General features: G+C 32.9%; 1 protein-coding gene across 2 annotated transcripts in view; it reads right to left on the bottom strand.

The window, feature by feature from the left end:
• Window positions 1–22,053, bottom strand: part of DBX2 (developing brain homeobox 2) — a 45,136-nt gene that overhangs the window by 3,551 nt on the left and 19,532 nt on the right. The window contains exons 2-3 of one of the 2 annotated variants that reach the window (XM_003771372.3): window positions 15,951–16,046; window positions 194–381 (exon numbers count right to left, since the gene is read on the bottom strand). In XM_003771372.3, coding sequence (XP_003771420.1) covers window positions 194–381; window positions 15,951–16,046 — 284 coding nt within the window. The remainder of the gene's footprint in view (window positions 1–193; window positions 382–15,950; window positions 16,047–22,053) is intronic. The other variant, XM_031940405.1, reaches the window with a different exon arrangement.

Genomic DNA, 22,053 nt, shown 5'->3' with positions numbered 1-22,053 from the left:
TGTTTAGCATAGTGTCAGGCACACAGTAAATGCTTAGTAAATGTTTTTTGATTGACTGAGCTAAAATTAATGGAGATTCAGTTGTGTTCATCATTTGACAAACATGTATTAAATATCTACAGTTAGGTGCTTGCACACAAAGATAAAACATGAATCCAAGATAAAAGTCTGTGGATACTTTATCCATTAGTACCTGTGACTCCTTTAGTCCCAAATTGATGGAGAGTTTCTTTCTGTCTGTTTTGTTGATATACTTTTGTTTCTGAAACATTTTCTCCAGAGACTTTCTCTGGTCATCAGAAAACACAGCTCTTCTTAAAATTCCTCTTTGTGCTTTGGAATTAGAATCCTGTGTCAGTAGAGGCAACATGGTATCCTCTCCTAGGGGAAACATGAAGTACAAGCTGAATTTAATGTAATCTAGAATAAGTATTTAATTCATTTCAAGCATTATATGAGAATTATGGAAGAATATCAACTCTTCAACTTACATACAAAGGACTATATTCATTTATTTCATGTATTCCCATAGGATTTAGAACTCAAGAACTCAGAGACCTTAAAGGCAACTAATTCACCTTTCTCAATTTACATATAAGGAAGCTTGTTCAAGATCATACAGATAGTCCAAGTGGCAGATCCAGTATTTGAAACCAGCTTTTTTATTGTTGGGTTTGGTTTTTCCCCCCTCAAATCCAGTATTCTTTCTATTCTATTCTATTATGCTGCAAGTAAAATGATTTATTCATACTATGTACCATAAGAATCTGAAATGACACTGAAGCAAGAAGAGTTGAAAATTGGTAAGCTCATAAAAATATACAGTTGAAAGAGATGAATAGAAGGCCAATAATATGAAATGGGATTCATTTTCAGTTAGAGTTTAGAAGAAAGTTAAAAAAAACACAGCATTGTGGAAATACAGGAAATAAGGAATTTTAAGATGTCAACAATGTCAAATGCCATTCATAGAGACTAAATTTGGCAAACAAAAAGTCTATAAGAAAACAGCTTCTGTGGGTCAGTGATAGAAGAAAACTGGTTATCCATAAAAGTAGAGGTGAAAAGGCCATTTGAAAGAAAAAGGGCCTAAAACCAGTTTAATCTGGAGCAAATGAGTTAAATTCCCTAGGCTTTGGTTTTCTGACTGTAAAATGAGAGGATTGGACTAGAAGATTTCTAATTTAGCTTTCAGCTTTAAATCTATGACCCTCCATCCTTTATCCTTTTTTTGACTCAGAGGAAAATTATTCTGTCCTCCAACATCTTTCTAGTAATAGTCTGGATTCATTCCTTCCCACAACTTCCACCTCACCTATCAATCCATGATTAAGGATACTCAAGGAAATACTTTTGGTAAAGCAGCTTGTGAGGAGTCATCTGCTGAAAATACTGAGGGGTAGAAGCAAAAAGGAAAGAATTACATTTTTAAAAGGAGAAGATAAAAGAACAAGAAAAAAATGGTGGAGTGAAGTGAAGCAGCGTTGCTCAACTCTCTCTCACTACTACTCCAATAAATAATAATGATAGTAACCATGTAACATTTAACATAATATTTATGTAGTGCTTACTGTGTATCAGGCTAGGGGCTAAGCAATTTAAAATTATTATCTCATTTAATCCTCACAGCAACTGTGAAAAGGAAGTCCTCTGATTATCCTTTTCAAGGGGAAACTAAAAAAGAATATAGAAATTTAGAAACTTGCTTTATATCACAAAGCCAGTAAGTATCTGAGGCTGGATTTAAACTCAGGCCTTTCTGACTCCAGAACCAGGTCTATATCCACTGCACCAACAAATAGGGAAGAACAGCAACAGATTGAGTAGTGAAAAGAAAATCCAAGGTTCAATTCCAGTCATTTTTTCCAACCCAGTCAACATAGGGAGAGAACCAGAGTCCAGGGACAGTGGGAAAAGGATCCAACCAGAAGGCCTATATTGAGCTTTGTAGCACTGAGACGAGATTGGGGCCTGTGACTGTGAACCAAACATGGAATATGGATTATCTGAGATTGTACACCAAGGGGAGAATAGGAACAAAAATGAGCCTATAAAGTGTGTCACTCTGATCTGAGAGTTGGGTAACAATGCCAGTAGAGACTGAGGCTGGACCTGGACTTGTGTAGCAGGGCAAATATAAACACTCAAAGAACTAAAGGTCCAGTACAGTCAGAACCTGAAACTCTATAGTGACGGGGTAACAGGATCAGGAGGAAGTCCTTCCAGCAAGATGACAAGGGCTGTGGTCAGCAGCTTCAACCAGGGCAATACTACAGTTGTGTTGGTCAGACCCAAACTAATTGGATGTTTGCAAAACTCAAACCAGAAGGAGAATGGTCAGAGTTCACTCAAGATCAGAGAGAAAACATATTTTATAAGGGAAATGAAAAAATGGGGGAAATTGGAAAAGAAATGAGACTGATGGAAGAAAAAATAGGAAAAATAATAAGCAGAAGAGAGATAAAACATTTTGTGAATCAATCAATTCCTCAAAAATTAGAATGTGCCAATTAGAATCCAGTGATTCCATGGCCAAATAAATATTAATATTGCAGTTCTACTTTGTTCCTAACATATGTAAGCATATATAGTATACTATGGCAGTCCTATGCCAATGTCTTCCATGTCTTGTAATCAATTCCAAAGTTCTTCAGAGGGTCCTTGAGAGTTTCCTTGTATCACTTCTTTGTGAGTGCTTGCCTTATGTAAGTTCTCCATAAAATATCTTTTAGGCAAATGTACATTAGAAAAATACTTGAACAATAAATAAACTGAATAAATGTAATTCAAACAATGTGACCATTCCATCACAGTTGTACTTTCTAAAGTACAATTTGAATGCTTAACCATTCAGCCCAAGAAAAGACCTCAGTGTTTTCTAACTTATCTTATTAGGTAAGATATCTTCAGAATCTTCCTAAAATAATTCAAATGGAAGCAGTTCAGTTTCCTGGCATGACATTGGTAGACTGTTCCAAGTTTCACAGGCATTAATCAATGAGATCAGCATGACTCTATAGACATTTAGTTTGATAGGCAGTCCAAAGTATCTTTTATATCTTTCATCTTCCCTTCAGAGCCTCCCAAGCATCAACTTCATCTTCTACGTGGACATCCCTGGAAAGGGTAGTGCCATAGTAAGTAAACTTATCCACAGCATTCAAAATTTTTCCCTTTGCTACAACTGATGATTCCATATATAGAAGGTGTGGTACTGACTGGAGGAGAACCTGTTTCCATGTAGCTACTTGGAGATATAAAATTTCCCCTAAAAACTGCTTTGGCTGCATATTTTTGGTTTTGGTATGTTGTCTCATTGTCATTCTCTTGGATGAAATTATGGATTGTTTCTGTGATTTGTTGTTTGACCCACTCATTTTTTAGAATTAGATTTATTTCCAATTAGATTTTAATCTACCTTTCCCAAAACCTTTGTTGAATATAATTTTTATTACATCATAGTCTTAAAAAGGAAGCATTTACTATTTCTGACTTTATGCATGATTCTGAGGTTTTATGCCCTAATACATTGTCCGTTTTTGGGTGGGTACCATGTACTGCTAAGAAAAAAGTATATTCCTTAATATCTATTCCCTATTCAATTTCTCCAGAGATCAGAGTACCTATTTTCTTGGTGTTAGCTATTAAACTAAAATGAACACAAATGGCAGAGAATTGATCCATTCTTTGTGCCATTTCAGTTTAGAGGTTGCACTGAGTGCCAACAAAATGTTCTTATTCCATTTTATTCTTGGTTTGTAGCCTTTTCAAGTTAAGTAATTTACCTGATCTGAGGCCATTTTGGTCCTTAATGAAGGTGTCTGAAAACATTATTGAAAACATCATGCTAAAAATTATGGGAGTAAGCAGGTAACCTGACTTCATTTCATTGGTGAATGAGAAAACACAAAAGCATCGCCCATTATCCAGAACCTGTGTAAGCAGGCCATTAAAAAACTGATGTACAATACTGATGAACTTCTCCAGGACATCAAATTTTGTCATAATTTTCCGTAAGTCCTCACAATGGACAATTTCAAAGATCTTGGTTAGATGAATAAACATTGTGTACAGACCTCTGTTTTGCTCCTGGCATTTCTTCTGGAGTTGTCAAACAGCAAACATCATATCGACTGTTCCTTGGCCCTTTCTGAAGCCACACTGGCTTGCAGGTAGAAATAATCTTCAAGGTGAAGAATCAGCCTATTAAAGACTCAGACAAGAATGTTGCTAGCAATGACTAAGAGAGAGAACCCCCTCTCATTTTCACAGGATAAACTATTTCCTTTTCCAATGAACAATGGAGACATTATCAAACACCATTCTCTTCTTTTTTTCTTTTTGCCAGCAATCAGGATTAGGTGATTTGTCCAAGATCACACAGCTATAAAATGACAAATGTCTGAGATCAGACTTGAACTGGGTCCTCGTAATGCCAGGGCCCGTATTCCACCTAGCTGTCCCCAATAGTGTTCTCTTGTCAAATAACTTGGAAAGTTTCTGTCAGCATTTGTATGGACAATGGATCCCATCTTGTAAATCTCAGCTGGAATAGAATTAGAACGAGGCTCTTCACCACAGAATAGCCAAATGGCATTCAACACCTCTTCTTCAGTTGGGAATTGGAATAGAGATGGATTGACTTAAATCTGAAATATATGGTCAATGGCTTCGACACTGGTTGATGATGATCTGTTGAGAACATTATGGAGGTGATCGGTTCATCTCTTCAGGATCACGTGCTTATCATTAATCAGTATGGTTCCATCAGTACTGAATAGTTGAAATGCATCAAAGATTTTTGGCCCACAAATAACCTTCAGAACATAATAAAAGCACTTTAGATTGTTACTATCAGCATAAAACTGAATTTCAACTGTCCTTTTATGAAGTTAAAAACCCTACATTTCTCTAAGTTTCACTTGTACTTTACTTGTGATGCAGCTAAATGCTACCTTCTTATAAATATTTGATTCATTTGGCTGGTAATTGTTGTGGAATTCTAGTTTTTCATTTAGCAACTTAAGTTCCCTATCATTTTCATTAAGCTAATTTTTATGTCTGTCAGTATTCTGGCCTGGCTTTCCCTCCAAACTAGCAATGAACTGTTCATGCTCAAAGAAGCATTCTAATTAGTTGACATTAAATCTTCTGGTAGTGGTCTTGCATTGGGGCCACCATTTTTGTTAAATGTGAATATTTACCTTGGAGAGAATAAGTCCAGCACCTTCTGCCATACATTATTTTTATTACTTTTGCATTCTATCTGTCTCTTTTCCTTACAATGGCATAATCTATTAAATGCCAATGGTAGCTGCAAGGGTCCATCTACAAACAGAAGACAGTGTTGGTGATGAGGTCACAAGACATGCAAGTCTTCAGTAGTAAGTGACCATGATTATTGCTTTTTTTGATTCCATTTCTTCCAAGGGCTCCCTGCCATGTCTAATTACTTGCTTTTGCATTTGAAGGAAAATTATGATTTTCAGAACTATTAATATATGTGTAATAAATATACTAATAATTTGGATATCTCAGAGCTGCCTTTTCTGTCTTGGAAATCATAAATTCAGAATGCATCTTAAAATAACTCAATCATTCTAATAATGGCTATATTCTTGTGATATAACATACTTGTATATAAGTTGAAACAAATGGAAAATGACTGAAAACTGTTTTTTGAACTCTGGTGCTATGCTGGGGAGGGGGTAGTCATGACCCACAAAATTTGAAATAATTCAAGTATTATTGTATTGTCTTCAGTTGGGCTTGTCATGAGAAACTGATCAAGTACTGGTAAGGACTGTATTGTAATTCACCTTCCCCTTTCCTTCCCACTTAGGATTTATGTATAAAACTCACCTTTCCTGCAACAAGGGAAGATCTCTGCATAGAAGACCCTTCCAGTTTGCAAACTGTATTCCTCATTTGAAAGAGATTAATTAAACTGTTCCTTAATTTCTAAAACTATCTCTAGCTATTCAGTTGAGACCAATACAGCAAAAATTCTGATAACAGACATTAAAGTCACCCAAAATTATAAGCATGTCCTTTTTTGGCACATTGATAATGAAGGTCTCCAGGTCTTCATAAAATTTCTCTTTGATCTCTTCTGGGTTTGTCCATGGTGGACACATGTTTTATTGTGCGTTGATGATGTTGGCGTGATGACCATCAAATAACTATAGAATTGTTTGAGTATGTCATTTACTCCTTTTTGGAAAGCATACAAGCTTGACTAGGATAGTTTTGATTGTAAATCCCATGCCATCTTCACAGCACTCCCCATCACCATGGTCACTTCAGAAAACATGCATCCCATCAATAAACTGATCTTCATTTTCCATCCTTGTTTCACTCAGGGATGCTATTGGGATATGATACCTGCTTAGTATTTTCACAAGAGTATTCATTTTTCACCTCTATTAGATTTCCATTTTTTTTTTTTGTATTTTCACCATAGATGGGGAGATCCTCACATTCCTTGGTAAGGCTTGGGATGGGTGAAGCAGAAAGTGTTTAAGGCACCTTTTCTAGCCCCTTTTACATGCCAGGAGGTGTTCAGTGTAGTGATTCAAAAAGGCTGCTCAAGTCTTAGGTTGGCCAGGGTCTGTTCCTTTTAAAAACTGCTCCAGGGGAATGTTTCCATATAACAAGTTTTTTTTTTTTGGTTACTTTTTGATGATGGATGATTTCTTGAATCAATATGCTCTGAGTTATTAAGTTCTCCAACAGCCAGGATTTTTGCATTTTTGTTATTTGAACTACACTAATTTTGTTCCCTAAATTAAAGGAATAAACAAACAAATATATAAAGAAATAAAAATATTGCTCCAGCACCCAATGTGCTGCTGAACCCCACTGCTACTTCAGGTCAGTGAGAAGGCAACTCTATGGCTTGGGCAGCCTGTGTGTAGGGTTGTGACTCCAATTTCCAGTGTAAGTACATCTGCCATTTTATCACTTGCCTGTTACAGATAGGACTTTGAGGTAGGTAAAAATGATAAAAATGATGTCTTCTGACTGTCACATAAAATGGATTTAAGCGAGGCAGATTTGCATGACTTCATCCTCAATCTCTCTTCCAGTGTCATTGAAAGCCAATGGCAAGACAAAATCTAGATAACTTGATTACTAAAGGTGTAGTAGATAACTTTGACATCTTCAATGTCTAACCAAGCTCTTACCTGCTTCAGCCACCTTCATAGCCATTGGTACAAATTATTTTTATCTAACTGTTCTATTAGAGTAAGTCTTTATATGCTTGGGGTAGATACCCCTTTAATTCACTGCCAGGTTTAACACCTGTTATCTTTAATTAGATTTTTAGCTTGTCTGCCAAAACTCTTTACCATGGTATGATTCATGCTCATGCTGTAACTTCTTAGAGCCAAAGGTAAGATTTAGGTGAGTTAGGTGAACACTAGAAATAGAAAGAAGCACTTAAAATGCCTCAGCAGCCCTCATACCAGAGTTTCCCCTGAATTCCTTACACCCAGGAAAATTCCCCAGTCACCTTTTAATTCCGCAATGAAAACTCCCAGAAACAAAATACAGAGTTTCCAGGCCAAAGAAAAGAAATTTGGGGAAAACTAGAAAGAAAAAATTCAAGTACTGAGGAGCCACAGTTAAAATCATATGTGACTTAGCAGCTATCACTATGAATGAGAAGAGAGCTTGGATATTCCAGAAGGCAAAATAAATAGGCTTACAACTTACCCAGAGAAATTATTCCATATTACTACAGCATATAATATATATGTATACACTAATATATGAGTGTGTTTGTGTGTAATATTACAGAAAAATGGATTTTTAATAAAATAGAGGACTTCTAAGCTTTCCCAATGAAAAACCAGAGTTGTACGGAAACTTTGAAAGTTCAAATGGAGGAGTTAAAAGAAACACAAACAATTATAAAAGGCTAAAGAAGTGTAAAGTGCTTAGGTTCTAATGAGAGACAGGTGTCCCTTTTGGACACTATCATTATAAGGAGCAACAGAGGAAGTCTAATTAATCAGAAAACCTGGGGATGAGTTTGTTATATCTCAATAATCTTAAAATATGAATGGAAAGGGAGAAGTAGAGGAGTATATGAGGAGAGGGCAAAGGAAAGAAGGTTAGGGAAAATTATTACTCAAGAGGAAAGGGAGTAGGGAGTAAGCATTAGTATAATGATCAATTCCAGAATACTAGATATGAAGCATGTCACCAATTTCCTGATCTAAAGATATATCTTTAGGAACATTTATGGACAGTATGGGAATTTGTTTTGTTTGATACACACATGCATGCATGCACACACAAGAGATGTGTTTACGTATGTATATATATGCATGTATATATATGTTTCTGTAATAAAATATACATATTTGTACATATAAGATATATATACATATTCATGGATACAAACATATATATGCATATAGTATATATTCAAATCTTGTTATTCCTTCCTTTTCTTCAATGGCAGAGGAAGGGGATAGATCTAGAGACAGAATTTCTAAATAACCAAAAAAAGTAGAAAGATCAGAAGGGGTCACAGACAAGCAAGAAAGCTTTGAAAGTTACATGTTGAACTTCCATAATTTTTTAAAGTTCTACTTAATAGGTTTTTCATTTGCATATATAGTCCTATCCTTTTCTACAAAGTATGTGGGATATTTTATTATTTTATTTGGTTTTTTAAACTTATGAACAGTAATAATAAAGAAAGGAAAGAGCAAAGTATAAAATAGCCACTGTAGAATGAAGATATAGGATCATAACAGACGAGTAAAAGAATTTAAATCAAATTGCACTTATATAACATTAAATTGGGACAGTTAGGTGGTGCAGTGGATCGAGAATCAAGTCTAAAGTCAAGAAATCCAAATTCAGATATTTACTAGCTGTGTGATTCTGAGCAACTCACTTAACCTGGTTTGCCTCAATCTCCTTTCCTATAAAATGATCTGAAGAAGAAATGTCAAAACACTCCAATATCTTTGCCAAAAAACCAAAGAACCATAAATGGAATAACAGTTGGATATGACAGAAACCTAAAAAATATCCAATTTTAACAGACAAGATCATTAGTACCTGCTTCTTTTTCCTCCAACAATTTTCTTTGTCATGGAAGAAATAGAAAATAATAAATGGATAAAATGGTCCAGAATCAAGGGTTGGCATTACCCACCAGGTACTGAAGGGCAGAGTTAATGGAATTGAAAAGATTTGCCTTTCTCCAAAGCTTTCAGAAAATTAGAAATGATCAAGTATTATTCTGATTTCAGAAAGGTGATTAGGCAAATTCTCAAGATTAACAGCCAAACTTAATATTTGTCTTCATCTAAATATAAGAATGGAACACTAAGAAGTGATTTGTATGCAGTTAAGAGATAAATAAGAATAGCTAATAAGGAGTTAAAACTCAAGAAAAATAGGATCCCAATTTACAAACTTATTTCTGTTTAGGTTTGAGTTTAATTGATTAGGCCCAGAATTATTATATCCCAAGATATTAAAAAAAAAACAAACAAAAAAACCCCACAACTCATCTATGTAATTGATGTGACTTTTAGTGGCGAATAGGAAAGGTGCTGTAAAACTAGAGTAGAGGAAATGTCTTGTTATGTTAAAAAGAGAAGAGACTGATAGAATCTGTAGAGTGAGCTTGATTTCAATTTCTGATAAAATTCTAGGTGGTATTATTGAAGGGATGGTTACTTTAATAAAAGGAAATTTTGTTTATAAGAGCTAGCTTGGCTTTACCAAAAACAGATGATATCAGATGAACCTCATTTCCCTTTCTGATGAATTGACTAGACTAATAGATAAATAGAATGCTTTATAGTTTATATAAACTTGTATCTTATCTAAAGTGCCTAGAAAGTTTGAAAAAGATTTGAGGCTCTTAGTGGATTCAACATGATTTAACAGAGCAATGTATCAATCAAAAAAGCCAAGAAGAAACATATCATTAAGACAGAGGGAGATGGAAATCCTACTATATTCTGTCCTCTTCAGACCATACATGGAAACACCATGTTCATGTCTGGTATCACTGTTTTTAGGAAGGATAAACTAGCTTAACAATAGCTAGAAGAATCTGATCTTTCTTGAGCAGCAAAATAACTGTATATGTATACACATATTGTATTTAACATATTTAATTGGACTACCTGCCATCTAGGGGAGGGGGTGGGGGGAAAGCAGGGAAAAATTGTAAGGGTCAATGTTGAAAAACTACCCATGCATATGTTTTGTAAATAAAAAGCTATAATAAAAAAAAATAGCTAGAAGAAAGCAAGCAGAATGATGAAACAATACTTCATTAATGTTATTCTGGGATTGGTTAAACAAAGGGTTGTTTATCCTTTTGGAAAGAAAACATGGACTAATTCCTAATCAGGAGTTTGCCCACTAAGAAAGCTGTTTTCTTAGCATAAATAAACCCATTCTTCTCACACACACACACACACACACACACAGGCACACACAGACAGATACACACACACACACACACACACACACACACACACCCCAACATGGTGGGGATATAATGACCATCTTTAAGTATTTAAAAGAATAAATATTACACTTATTCTGTTTTTGTAAAGAAGCAGATCAAAACTTTTTTATTAAAACAAACAAACAAGCAAGTAAACAACTTTGGCTATCTCAGAAGATAAAGGACTTCCCTTTTCTGGATGTCTAAACAAGGGCAAATGATTTTTAAAATCAGCTAATAATAAATAAACAAGCATTTATTAAGCACCCACTATGTGTCAGATACTGGGGTAGCTACTATTTGAGTATGTTATAAAAGACATTTTCTTAGATGGTCTTTGAAGTATCTTTCAATCTAAAATTCTATGAAAGATAAGCAAGTACCACTAAGAACAAGTAATGACACACCAATTTCATTTCTTTTTTTTAGAATTGTTATTAAATTGAGAATGCCATAAAGAATGTTATCCAGATTTTTAGCAAAATATTTCAGCATTTATTTTATCATGTGCTTATGAACAAGATAAATGAACATGATCTTAACAACAGTAAGGTGCTAATTAGTGGCTCAAAGCCAAAGAATTGAGAGACCTGTTTCTGTCTTAGTATTGTTTAATTTGTAACAGAGAATGATATCAAGCAATACAAAATAGAGTATATAGAAAGTATCATTAAATGTGGCTTCAAATGAACTATTGGTAGAAAGATGGCTGGTAACAGCTCTGTAGGAGGGTAAGAAACTACTGCTAAACTACTACTGGGGAAATTGCTACCCCAGCATATGTAGCTACAGATGAATTTTAAGAAAGAGAAGTATGAGATCTAATTCTTAGTCTTCCTAGTTTATCCAATTATTCTTATTCATTAGATTCTATGCTTCCAAAGAATAAAAGAACTATGAATATGTACATATAAAATGCACAAAAATGTGTGTGTATCAATTTGGGTAGTCTCTGTTACAACATATTAAAATATATCCATGGCTGCCTTCCCATCTTCTGCAATCTATATACTCTCATAAAAATACCAACTAATAGGGAGTGTTTCCTTGCTTTCTCTTGACAGTATGAAGATACTATTTGGCACTCAGATTATATATCTGTCATTCTTCATTCTCAACACATAACCAACCCATCTTTTCTTCCAAGAAATTCCCCAGTGATATTATAAACAATTCTTTAAAATCATTATATTAAATTTTACTTTCTTGAGAGCAGTCTCAGTTATGTCTCTGTATTTCTGAATAATTTGGAAGAAAGCATTTGGTATTTATATAGCATTCACTCTTGGTTACTTTCCCAACTTGAACTTGCACTTGTGAGTAATAATAGGTCCCCAAAAGATGTCAACTATTTCCATATTACAGAGTATAACCTCTGCAGCAGTAATACCAAAATTATAGTTCAAGATCTTATATACTTCCTTTCAATAGCCAGCCAAGGACCACAATTAGTTCTTAACAAAGCCATTTACTAAGATGGGATAGTAAGGACAGTAACCAAAGACATTCCTCTGTGTACCAGAAACCTAAAGTATACTCTTTCATAAATAGTATTTATGGGAGGGTTATGTATAGAATAAGAGTACAATGGTAGTAAGGAACACACATGGCCAAAGCAATTTAAACCTCCAGTATGAGGAAGGGAATAAAAGAGTAGAAGAGCTAATGTGAAGAACAGAAAAGTGAGTTGGTAAAAAGTATGGTAGGATTTCCTATCACCAGTTAGGGCCCAGTTGAGGTTGTGCAAAATAAGTTTTAGTGGACCCAATCAGAACACGTTGCTTGATTTTCTCTACTTTTATTCAGCAGCATGTGTAGCAAAGGCTGTAAATTGTGGGAGTTTTCTAAGTCTGAGGCTTAACAGGGTACAAATGATGATATGATACGCAAGTTGAGGATTCAAGAGGACAATGTAAAGCTGAATTTGTTCACCAACAGATCAAGAACTGTACTCATTCAGAAAAATTATGATATTGCTTTTTAGAAGCACAAAACCTGAGAAACTGTCCAAAAAATTCAGGAAATTTTCCACAGTACAATGATAGGGTTGTACCTAGTGACACTAAACTAGCAATTTTTCTTGATGTACTTAAAGAGAAGAAAAAAAAATCTGTTGTGTACTTTTGCTGGAAAACTTCTTTCCACTCTGTTTCAAAACTACATATATATGTATGAATATATGTACATACATTATATATAAATGTAACTGTGTTATATTATGCTGCCTTTAAATGTTTCAGTCAGTTAACTAAATGTCATTTATCTATGGAACATTATCAACTCCTGGGAGGTCAATGGATATTTAATATATTTCTGGTATTATTCTCCTCTGCCACCCTGATAAGCCTACTAAAGATAGAATGAATTTCTAGGAACTTTTTGCTATAAAAATCAAATCTTTACTTCAATAATATGTTCTTTTGCAGTGTAATTCCATTTCCAGAAGCCCAGATATTCCTCTGGCTAAGAGCTCTAAAACAGAATTCTATTTGTCCATTTGTCAAAAAAATGATAATAAACACATATAGCAACTATATTATTAGAATCTATAGCCAATGAACAACAGTTATTAAGTACTTAAAATGAGCCAGACACTTGGCCAGGAACAATACAATCAATACAATCTATCCAATTTGTCACCTCCAAAGCAATCTCAAATAAATAATTAACCCTCATATTAAAAGCATCAACGCATTTTGAAATATGGAGATTAAGGGAAGATAAAAAGAAAGAAAATATAAATCATAACAACAACAACAAAAGATTCGTCTCCTAAACAAGGGGCAGTTTTAATTCAGAAGGAGGCTTTCCTTGTTCTGATAACCAAGCAGCTTTATCTATAAAGCTTCTAATTCTTCAGCAAACATCAGATTATGAATTTAAAGGCAAAGTAACTGGTTTCTAGCTTTCAGGTTTCCAAAATTTCTTTTTAAAATGTAGAAATATAAGAGACATTATTTAGGTTTTTTTTTTATTTACACAATCTCAATTTTCCATTTTATTATATCCATATAGATACAGGTATAATTTGTTCTGAGAGGAAATAGTCTTATAGATATAATATAAAAGACTTTCCATAGAAAATGCTTTACTACTGCCTTTAAATTTTTTACCTCATTCTACAGGCCATTCTAAAATAAACTTGTAAATATACTACAATGAGAAGAGCAAGTTAGAAACAATTGTTTCTATCTTTTTAAAAATATGGATTAAATTAATTTTAGAAATTTAACAATATTAGTGTTTAAAATGAGTTACGAAAAGGAAATAAATTAGTATTTCCTTGTTTACTTAGAGAAGTGCTAATCTAACCTATCCTCATTGCAAATGCTGGTGAAAGGATAAAAGGAGCACTGTGAAGTGATAAGTGGGCATCCTGATCATTCAGATAAGAAGCACTTTATTTTTGGATCTTTGCACTGTGAGTCTGATCTGAAGCTTAATACTTCAGTTTTCTTCTTTTTTTATAATGGAAGGATTTGTAAATTATATACAACATTCTTGGCCCTTTATCTGCAAGAGTCAGCTGGACTAGGAAATATAAACTGATTTCTAGTCAAGAACAGAATATATTTAGAAAATAGGAATAGAGGACAGATTATGTTAGAAAAATCTCCAAGTGGCATGAGCTCAATGGATCAAATAGCATCACTTGTATATGTGAAATATATAACTATTACATTGTGTGTTTGAAAAATGATTATATATTTGCTTCACTTTGCCAAAGAGACTAACATGAAAAGGAAAAGTAGTTAAGTTAAATAAAGCTAATTTGGAATCTTCTCATCTTTCTCCAGTTTATATTACATTCAGAAAGATTTAATTTTACACTGTTATCACTGCTTCAAGAACAAATATTTGATTTTGTAGATTTTTTCCCCTAAAATATTTCTAATATGCTTATATGGGCTGATAAATGTTATTCTAAGATGTGGAGCAGTTTTCATTTATTTACATGGAAGACTATCTTAAAAGAGTAAATAAAGAGGTTAATTATGCTCTATTTTTTTCATTTGAATTGTAAACATTCTCTTTAAGTGAACAATAGGTCATTGCAAAATAGTAGTGTATCCTGATTAATTCTTGTATCATCCTGATTAATAAACAATCCCCTTAGTTGATGATGGTATAAGTCCCTGTATACACTCAGGTCATCCACTAAATCTCTTTTCAGGTAGGCAGAGTTATATGGAAAGATGAGCTAGAATGAGTCTATAAAAGTCAATTTTATTCACTGTGCATTTTTCAGTCAAGTACTTTAAAAGGTCCAGAGATTCATCTGAAATGTGAGACAGGAGAAAAGACTAGCACATAAAGTATTGCTTTATGACCATACAAAAGGGCAATTGACCCTTACCAAACTTTTTTCTATATGAAACGGTTCCTAAAGTTCATCAGCACAGTGAAAAATTGTGGTGAAGTCGCGTGTAGATGGGTAAAGCAAAAGTGATGATTGGTCATGGTTCTCGCTGCCATTGTTATTGAGCCTGGACCATGTAAAATTCTCTGTGGGAAAGTGTCAGCCTCTTAAATAGGTGCTCAGCAACTTTCAGCTCATTAAATTGCCAGCATTTGCTGCCTCACTTGTCAAGAATCATTCTGTCTAACAACTGCTGTCCAGTCATATTCATAAAGTACATCTTCATAGTTAGCATATTCAACTGTTATATAACAATATACCTTATAAAAACTAAACTTTGACTTCACTTTTCATATGAGAAAATACTCTATATAAATATATGATGAAATACAAAAATGAGCATATTATCCAATATTTTAGATACCAAGATAATGCTAATGTAAACAACAACAACACCAGTTTTCCTTAATTATAAACTTAAAAATTCCCTGATAATGAGTTTTAACTTACCTATACATCTCAAGATCAAATTTAGCATTAGTCAAAGACTTTTGCAATTCACATGACAAAAAAAGTACTGAGAGAAAAATGCTCTTCAAAATAGTTCTTAAAAGGTTGTTACATCTTTTTTTTTTCCTTTTGAAAGCATGAGAAGCATTTAATTCCTTATGGAAAAAACTGATTCAATAATTATTTTTCATAAATCATGATTTTCTAAATCATAATTTAAGAGGATCAAATATTTATACTTAGCCTACTTTCTCTACACCTTTATTTGCATTTCACTTATGAATACTATTGCTACAGATTTCAATAATGATCAACTTGACTCATTAGAGATATTTAATCAAAACTAAAGAGTTTTATTTGGCTAGCAGGGTTTCAGGACTTTGATGCTATTAGAAACCTCACACAATTGCACAGTGTGTCTGTGAACTATGAATCCTTAGAAACCTCCTGAATGGGGTTGCTGTGATTTTTACTGAGAAATTAGCTCCTTGACATTGCATTACCAATTAGTTTTCTAGAACACATTAAATCCTGCTGCTTTGGTTTACAGAATAACTCAAGCATTACTGATGAAGCATAAAAACTTACTTGGCAAAGCAGCGGGGGACACAGGGTGCTGACAGGACCCACCACAGCAGGTTGAGTAGAATTGTGGGGCTCTCAGAAAAAAAAGTTTGGAAGAAGCTGCAGATAAAACATCAATCTCATTGGTTATCCATTTATTTTACACAAAATGCCAGTTACTTAAAAGTTACTAAGTAATGCCTTCTTTTTTCTTTATCAAATAGTAATCCTTTATTATTAAAGGCGTGACTAACTAAATGATCTGCCAAATATATTTATCAGCTTATTTTAGCAAGGTTTTGTGTACTGTGTAGCTTGAATTAAAATATATTATGAAATGAGGAGCTTATATATTCCCTCAATCATGTAGTCATATTTAATAACATAAAGTGTTCTAGACACTCTGAAAATCAGGAAATAAATATTTGCTGCATGTATAGACACAAATATAAAAAACCCACAACTATTTATATATATATTTATATAGGAAGTTATTTAAAATATATAGTCAGATTCCATGGTTACTGACATTATAACACATTTATTTTATAGTTCAATAAGTTAAAAACATATCAAAAAACATTTCTGATTACCTTAGCAATGTGTTAGTATCTATGAATTTATAGCTATTTTACTTGAGGGAAAAAAAAAAACATCCAAATCAAATCACTAGTAGACACACATAAATAAAATACTTCTGCTTTTAAAACTTTACACTATTATTTGTTTACCTGTTTTAACCATAAATTCAAGAGAATTAACATTATTTTTAGAGATAGTTAAATTATAATCTTTCCTCATGACACAATTTATATTCATATTCCTCTACCTCTATTCATGTATAAGTAAACGGAGTATAAGTAAGTAAGTTAGCACTTATCTTGGGTAGAAAATGTCAGTAGTAGAACTCTCTACAATTCAGTATGATGTCAAATGAAATGGGATGTTAACCATACCCTTTAAAAGCAAACTTGTCATTTATAACATGATTTAATAATTTTTTGAAATAATCATTTTATGTTCATATGCAAGTGAATCTTTTCCAATCATAATAAATGTGAATATATATGGAAACAGCATTTCACATGTGTGTTTGTTCGGTTTTCTTCTTGCTCAGCTTTATAAACATTACTTTACAACTTTCCAAGGTAAGGTTGGGTTGATTTCAACCTATGCCACACTTAAAAGGTAAGTAGATTTTTAACTATGATGAAGTATCTTAGTTAAAATTTCAGTTATAATAGTGAATTCATAATCCCAGTTTGACAAAAATTGTCAAATATCAGTGGAGTGCTTGCTGATTGCACAATCAAATCATAAAGTGTTTATTTTAATCTTGATTTCTTAAGATGAAGACAAATAAAGACATATTGAAGATCAAACTTAGTAAATGACACCAATACAAGGAAAAAGTTCCTAATAGAAACTATCCTTACAAATTATGTGATGATATAAAGATAATGTCATTCATTTTGATTTAGCATCACAAAATACATTCTGACGTCCTAAAGAAGAGTCTTTAAATATTAGTTATATAAAAATGAATAACATGCATAAGAGCAGAATGTGACAAATTATTTTACATTTTAAAATCAGACATTTCATGTAATTCTAGAATTAATATTCCATAAAAATTTAAAGTATAGCTGTAACATTGGTTGGCATTATTTTTTTCTTTAAAAGGAGAAAAACTGGAAAACTGCAAACTTGCTCTTCTATAAATATGTATAAATTGAACATGATCATTTTAGCTGGAAAGGCTAAGTAGAGAAATCTCACTAAATAATTAGCATAAACCAACAACAACAAAATTGTACAATTGTCTGCATTTAAATTTTATTTTATTTTACTTGAAAATTTTTATTTTCCCAATTACATATAAAAAATAATTTTGATTTTAATTTTTAAAAATTTTGAATTACAAATTTTCTCCCTCCTGTTTCCTTACCCTCCCCCAACACAATAAACAGTGTGACATGGATTTTACACGTTCAATCATGCAAAACATATTTCTGTATTAGTCATGATGTGAAAGAAAACAGTGCAAGGAAAAAAAACATGAAAAAATAAAGACAGTGAAAAATAATATATTTCAATCTGAATTCAGATACGATACATTCTTCCTCTAAAGGTGGATAGAATTGTCTTGGCAATTTGTCTTGGCAAATTAGAATTGTCTTGGATCAAAATATTATTAAAAATAGCTAAATTCTTCATAGTTGATCATTGTACAATATTGTTATTACTGTGTAAAATGGTCTCCTGCTTTTGCTCCCCTCATTTTGCATCAGTTCATGTAAGTCTTACTAGATTTTTCCTAAAATCAACCTGCTCATAATTTCTTATAGAAAAAGTATTCCATTATAATTGTATACTATAACTTATTCCAGCCATTCCTACATCCCCTTGTTTTCAATTCTTAGCCAATACACACCAAAATGCTACTATAAATAGTTTTGTCCAAATAAGTCCTTACCCTATTTTTTTTTATCTCTTTGGTATCTAGACCTAGTAGTGATATAGTATCAAAGAATATGTATGTACAATTTTATAGTCTTTTGGGCATGGTTCCAAATTGCTTTCCAGAATCCTGGGATTAGTTCACAACTCCACTAAGAGCATATTACTAACCCAGTTATCCTTTTCAACATATATTGTTTTCCTTTTTCATTATATTAGCAATTTTGATAGGTGTCAGGTGATACTTCAGTTTTTTACTTTAACTTTTTCCGTCAATAGTGATTTAGAAATATATGTGACATATTAATCTTTTAATGTTGGCCATATTTTTAAAAAAATGTATCAAATGTCATTTAATGTACTCTCCCCTGCCTTTATAACTACCGTTCCTTTCTATACCTATTCTCCCCCCCCAAAGGGATAAAATAATTAAGATCACTAAGACTAGATCTTCAATTATTTAGGCAAGATTTAATTGGGCAAGAGCAGAAAATTTTTCACAATTAAATGAACACAAATTTTCTTAGGGAATAATTTATACTGATTACATATTTCCTATAAACAAATTAAAGTGTGGGGATTCAGCAGCATTTAATTATAAGTTAAATCAACTTTGTATCAAATTTTATCATGTGGTATTTCTATCACTTCAACACTGACAATTACGCTACAGAATAGAGTTCCTACACACACACACACACACACACACCTTGTTTATATTGGTTTATATGGGAATCATTGTAAAATTCCAATTAAGCACATTAAAACATTTTTGTTACATTTTAAATTACACACTATATCCCTTTTTCCCCTCTCCCTACCCTACATAGAAAAGATCACCATTTGATATGGATATATATATGTGTGTATATGTAAATATTCACATATATGTATATATGTACAAATGTGTATATAAAACTATTATGCATATTCTTATCAGTACTTTCTCTGGAGGTAGATATTCCTTCATAAGTCTTTTGTTGTCAATTTGACTATTTATAATACTCAAAATAACTTAATCTTTCAGTTATTCTTCAAACTATTATTACTGTACACAACATTCTCTTGGTTTTGCTCATTTCACTCTTCATTGTTTCATGAAAGTCTTTCTAAGATTTTGTAAAATTAATCAGTTCATCATCTTTTGTAGCATATTAGTATTCCCTCAAAATCATATATCCAATTTATTTAGCCAATCCTCAATTGAAGGGCATCTCAATTTCCAGTTTTTTGCTATAATAAAGAGAGCTGCTACAAATATTTTAGAATATGTAGGTTCCTCTTCCTTTTTCTCTAATCACCGTGGGAAACAGAACTAATAGTAATATTGCTGGGCCAAAGGATAGGTACATAGTTTTATAACTGTTTAGGCATAATTCCAGATTGTTCTCTAAATATAGCTAGACTGTTTACAATTCTATCAACAGTGTATTAGTGTTGTAATTTTTCCACATCCCCTCAGAATATTGTCATTTCCCCCTTCATCATTTTAGTCAAATTGATAACTGTGAGATGGCATATCAAAGTTATTTTTCATTTCTCTAACCAATAGTTATTTAGATAATTTTTTCCTATGGATATATAAAACTCTGATTTATTGGGGAAATGCCTGTTCATCCTTTAACCATTTATAAATTAATTAATAGGAAAAAAGTTTATAAATTACCATAATTGGAAAATGACTTATAAATTTGAAAAAGTACTTTGTATATGTGAGATAAAAGACCTTCATCCAAGAAACTATAATTTTGCCCCTCCCCCTAATTTTCTGCTTTTCTTCCCATTTTTGCTACATTGGTTTTATTTATACAAAATCTTTTAAATTTAATATAATCAAAATTATCCATGTTACTTCTCATAATGCTCTCTGCCTCTTGTTTATTCATGAATCCTTCTCCTATCCATAGGAGATTCTGATTTACTTATGATATCTCCCTTTATATCTAGGCCATGTATCCATTTTGACCTAATCTCGATAAAATGGCATAAGATATTGGTCTACAGATAGTTTCTGCCAGACTGCTTTCCAATTTTACCAGCAATTTTTACTAAATAGTGAGTTCTTATCCTCAAAGCTCAAATCTTTATTTTAAAAAAAAATCAAGGTTATAATCTATTGTGTATCTACTCTATTTCAATAATTCACATCGTTATTTCTTAGACGATATTGGATAGTTTTGATAATTACTGCTTATAAATTAAGATCTAGTTTTGTTAAACCTTCTTCATTTTTTTTTATATCAAAGGAAATAATGATTATTTTTTAAAATGAAGGAGGTTGGGGCAGCTAGGTGGTGCAGTGGATAGAGTACCAACCCTGAAGTCAGGAGGACCTGAATTCAAATTTGGTCTCAGACACTTGACCCTTCCTAGCTGTGTGACTCTGGGAAAGTCATTTAACCTAACCCTCAGCAAAAAACTGGAAAGCAGTCTGGCAGAAACTATCTTCCAAATGAATTTTCTTCTCATTTTTATAGATCAATAAATCATTTTTAGTAATATAATTGGGATAACATAAAATAAGATTAGTTTAAGAAGAATTGTCATTTTTATAACATTGGCTTGATCCATCCATGATCAAATCTTATTTCATTAATTATGTAAATCAGTTACATTTGCATAAACCATATTTTTATAATTATGTTCATGTAGGTCCTGGATTTATCTTGGTAGGTATTTTATGTTATCCATGATTATTTAAATGAAATATCTATTACTATATATCTTGCAGAGTTTTGTTGGTGATATATAAAAATGCTGAGGAGTTATATGGGTTTATTTTGCAAAGTGTTACTTTGCCAAAATTATTGTTTCAAAGAGGAAGAGCCAAAATGGTGGACACTAGACAAGTCTTTGAGTTCTTCCTGGCTTCCCTCAGAATCAAAATTAGATCAAACTTCTGAGCAGAAGATATCAGAACTTCAGGAAAGGTCTATGTCAATTGGGCAGGGGAGGAGGCAGTCCAGCACAGGTGTAGCACAGGGAGACCCAGAACAGAGAGGCTTCCATACTCCTGAGGAATCTACTAGGAGGCTCTTAGCAAAAATATAGCAGCATTGGCTACTCTATTCTAGTTCAGAAACCAATGAATTAGCAGATCAGCTGTGAAACCTCCAAAGCAACTGAGGATGGCAAATAATGAGCCCCTGAACCCTAGCATAACAAGGGAGACTTGGCCACACCCACTCACATGGGAAGGAAGCCAGTAGCACTGGCCCCAGGGCCTTGTGAAGCTGCTGTAACCTATAGAGGAAGCTTGGTACAATCCCCCCTTTGTTCTAACAGCATACCTCAATCTTTTAAAATGAGTAAAAAAGCAAAAAAGAACTCTGACCATAAATAGCTATTATGTAAACAGAGAAGAACAGACTTCAAATCTTGAGGACACTAAAGGTAAAGCATCTCTAGAAGATACCTCAAAGGGTGATATGGATTGCTTTCCAACTTAAAAGGCTCTCTTGAAAGAATCCAAAAAGGATCTTAAAAGATAGTTAGAAGAAAAATGGGGAAAGGAAATGAGAATTATAGGAAAGGAAACACAGAAACTGTCTAAAAAGTTACTCTTTAAAAAATAGATTTGGAGAAATGGAAAAAGAAAACAACTCCTTGAAAAACAGAATTGATGAAATGGCAACAGAGAACAGCTCCCTAAAAAAAAGAATTGGTA

The sequence above is a fragment of the Sarcophilus harrisii genome, chromosome 5 (genome assembly GCF_902635505.1).
Source record: "Sarcophilus harrisii chromosome 5, mSarHar1.11, whole genome shotgun sequence".
Taxonomy (NCBI): domain Eukaryota; kingdom Metazoa; phylum Chordata; class Mammalia; order Dasyuromorphia; family Dasyuridae; genus Sarcophilus; species Sarcophilus harrisii.
The sequence above is the reverse complement of the archived record's forward strand: the minus strand, read 5'-3'. Positions and strand labels throughout refer to the sequence as shown.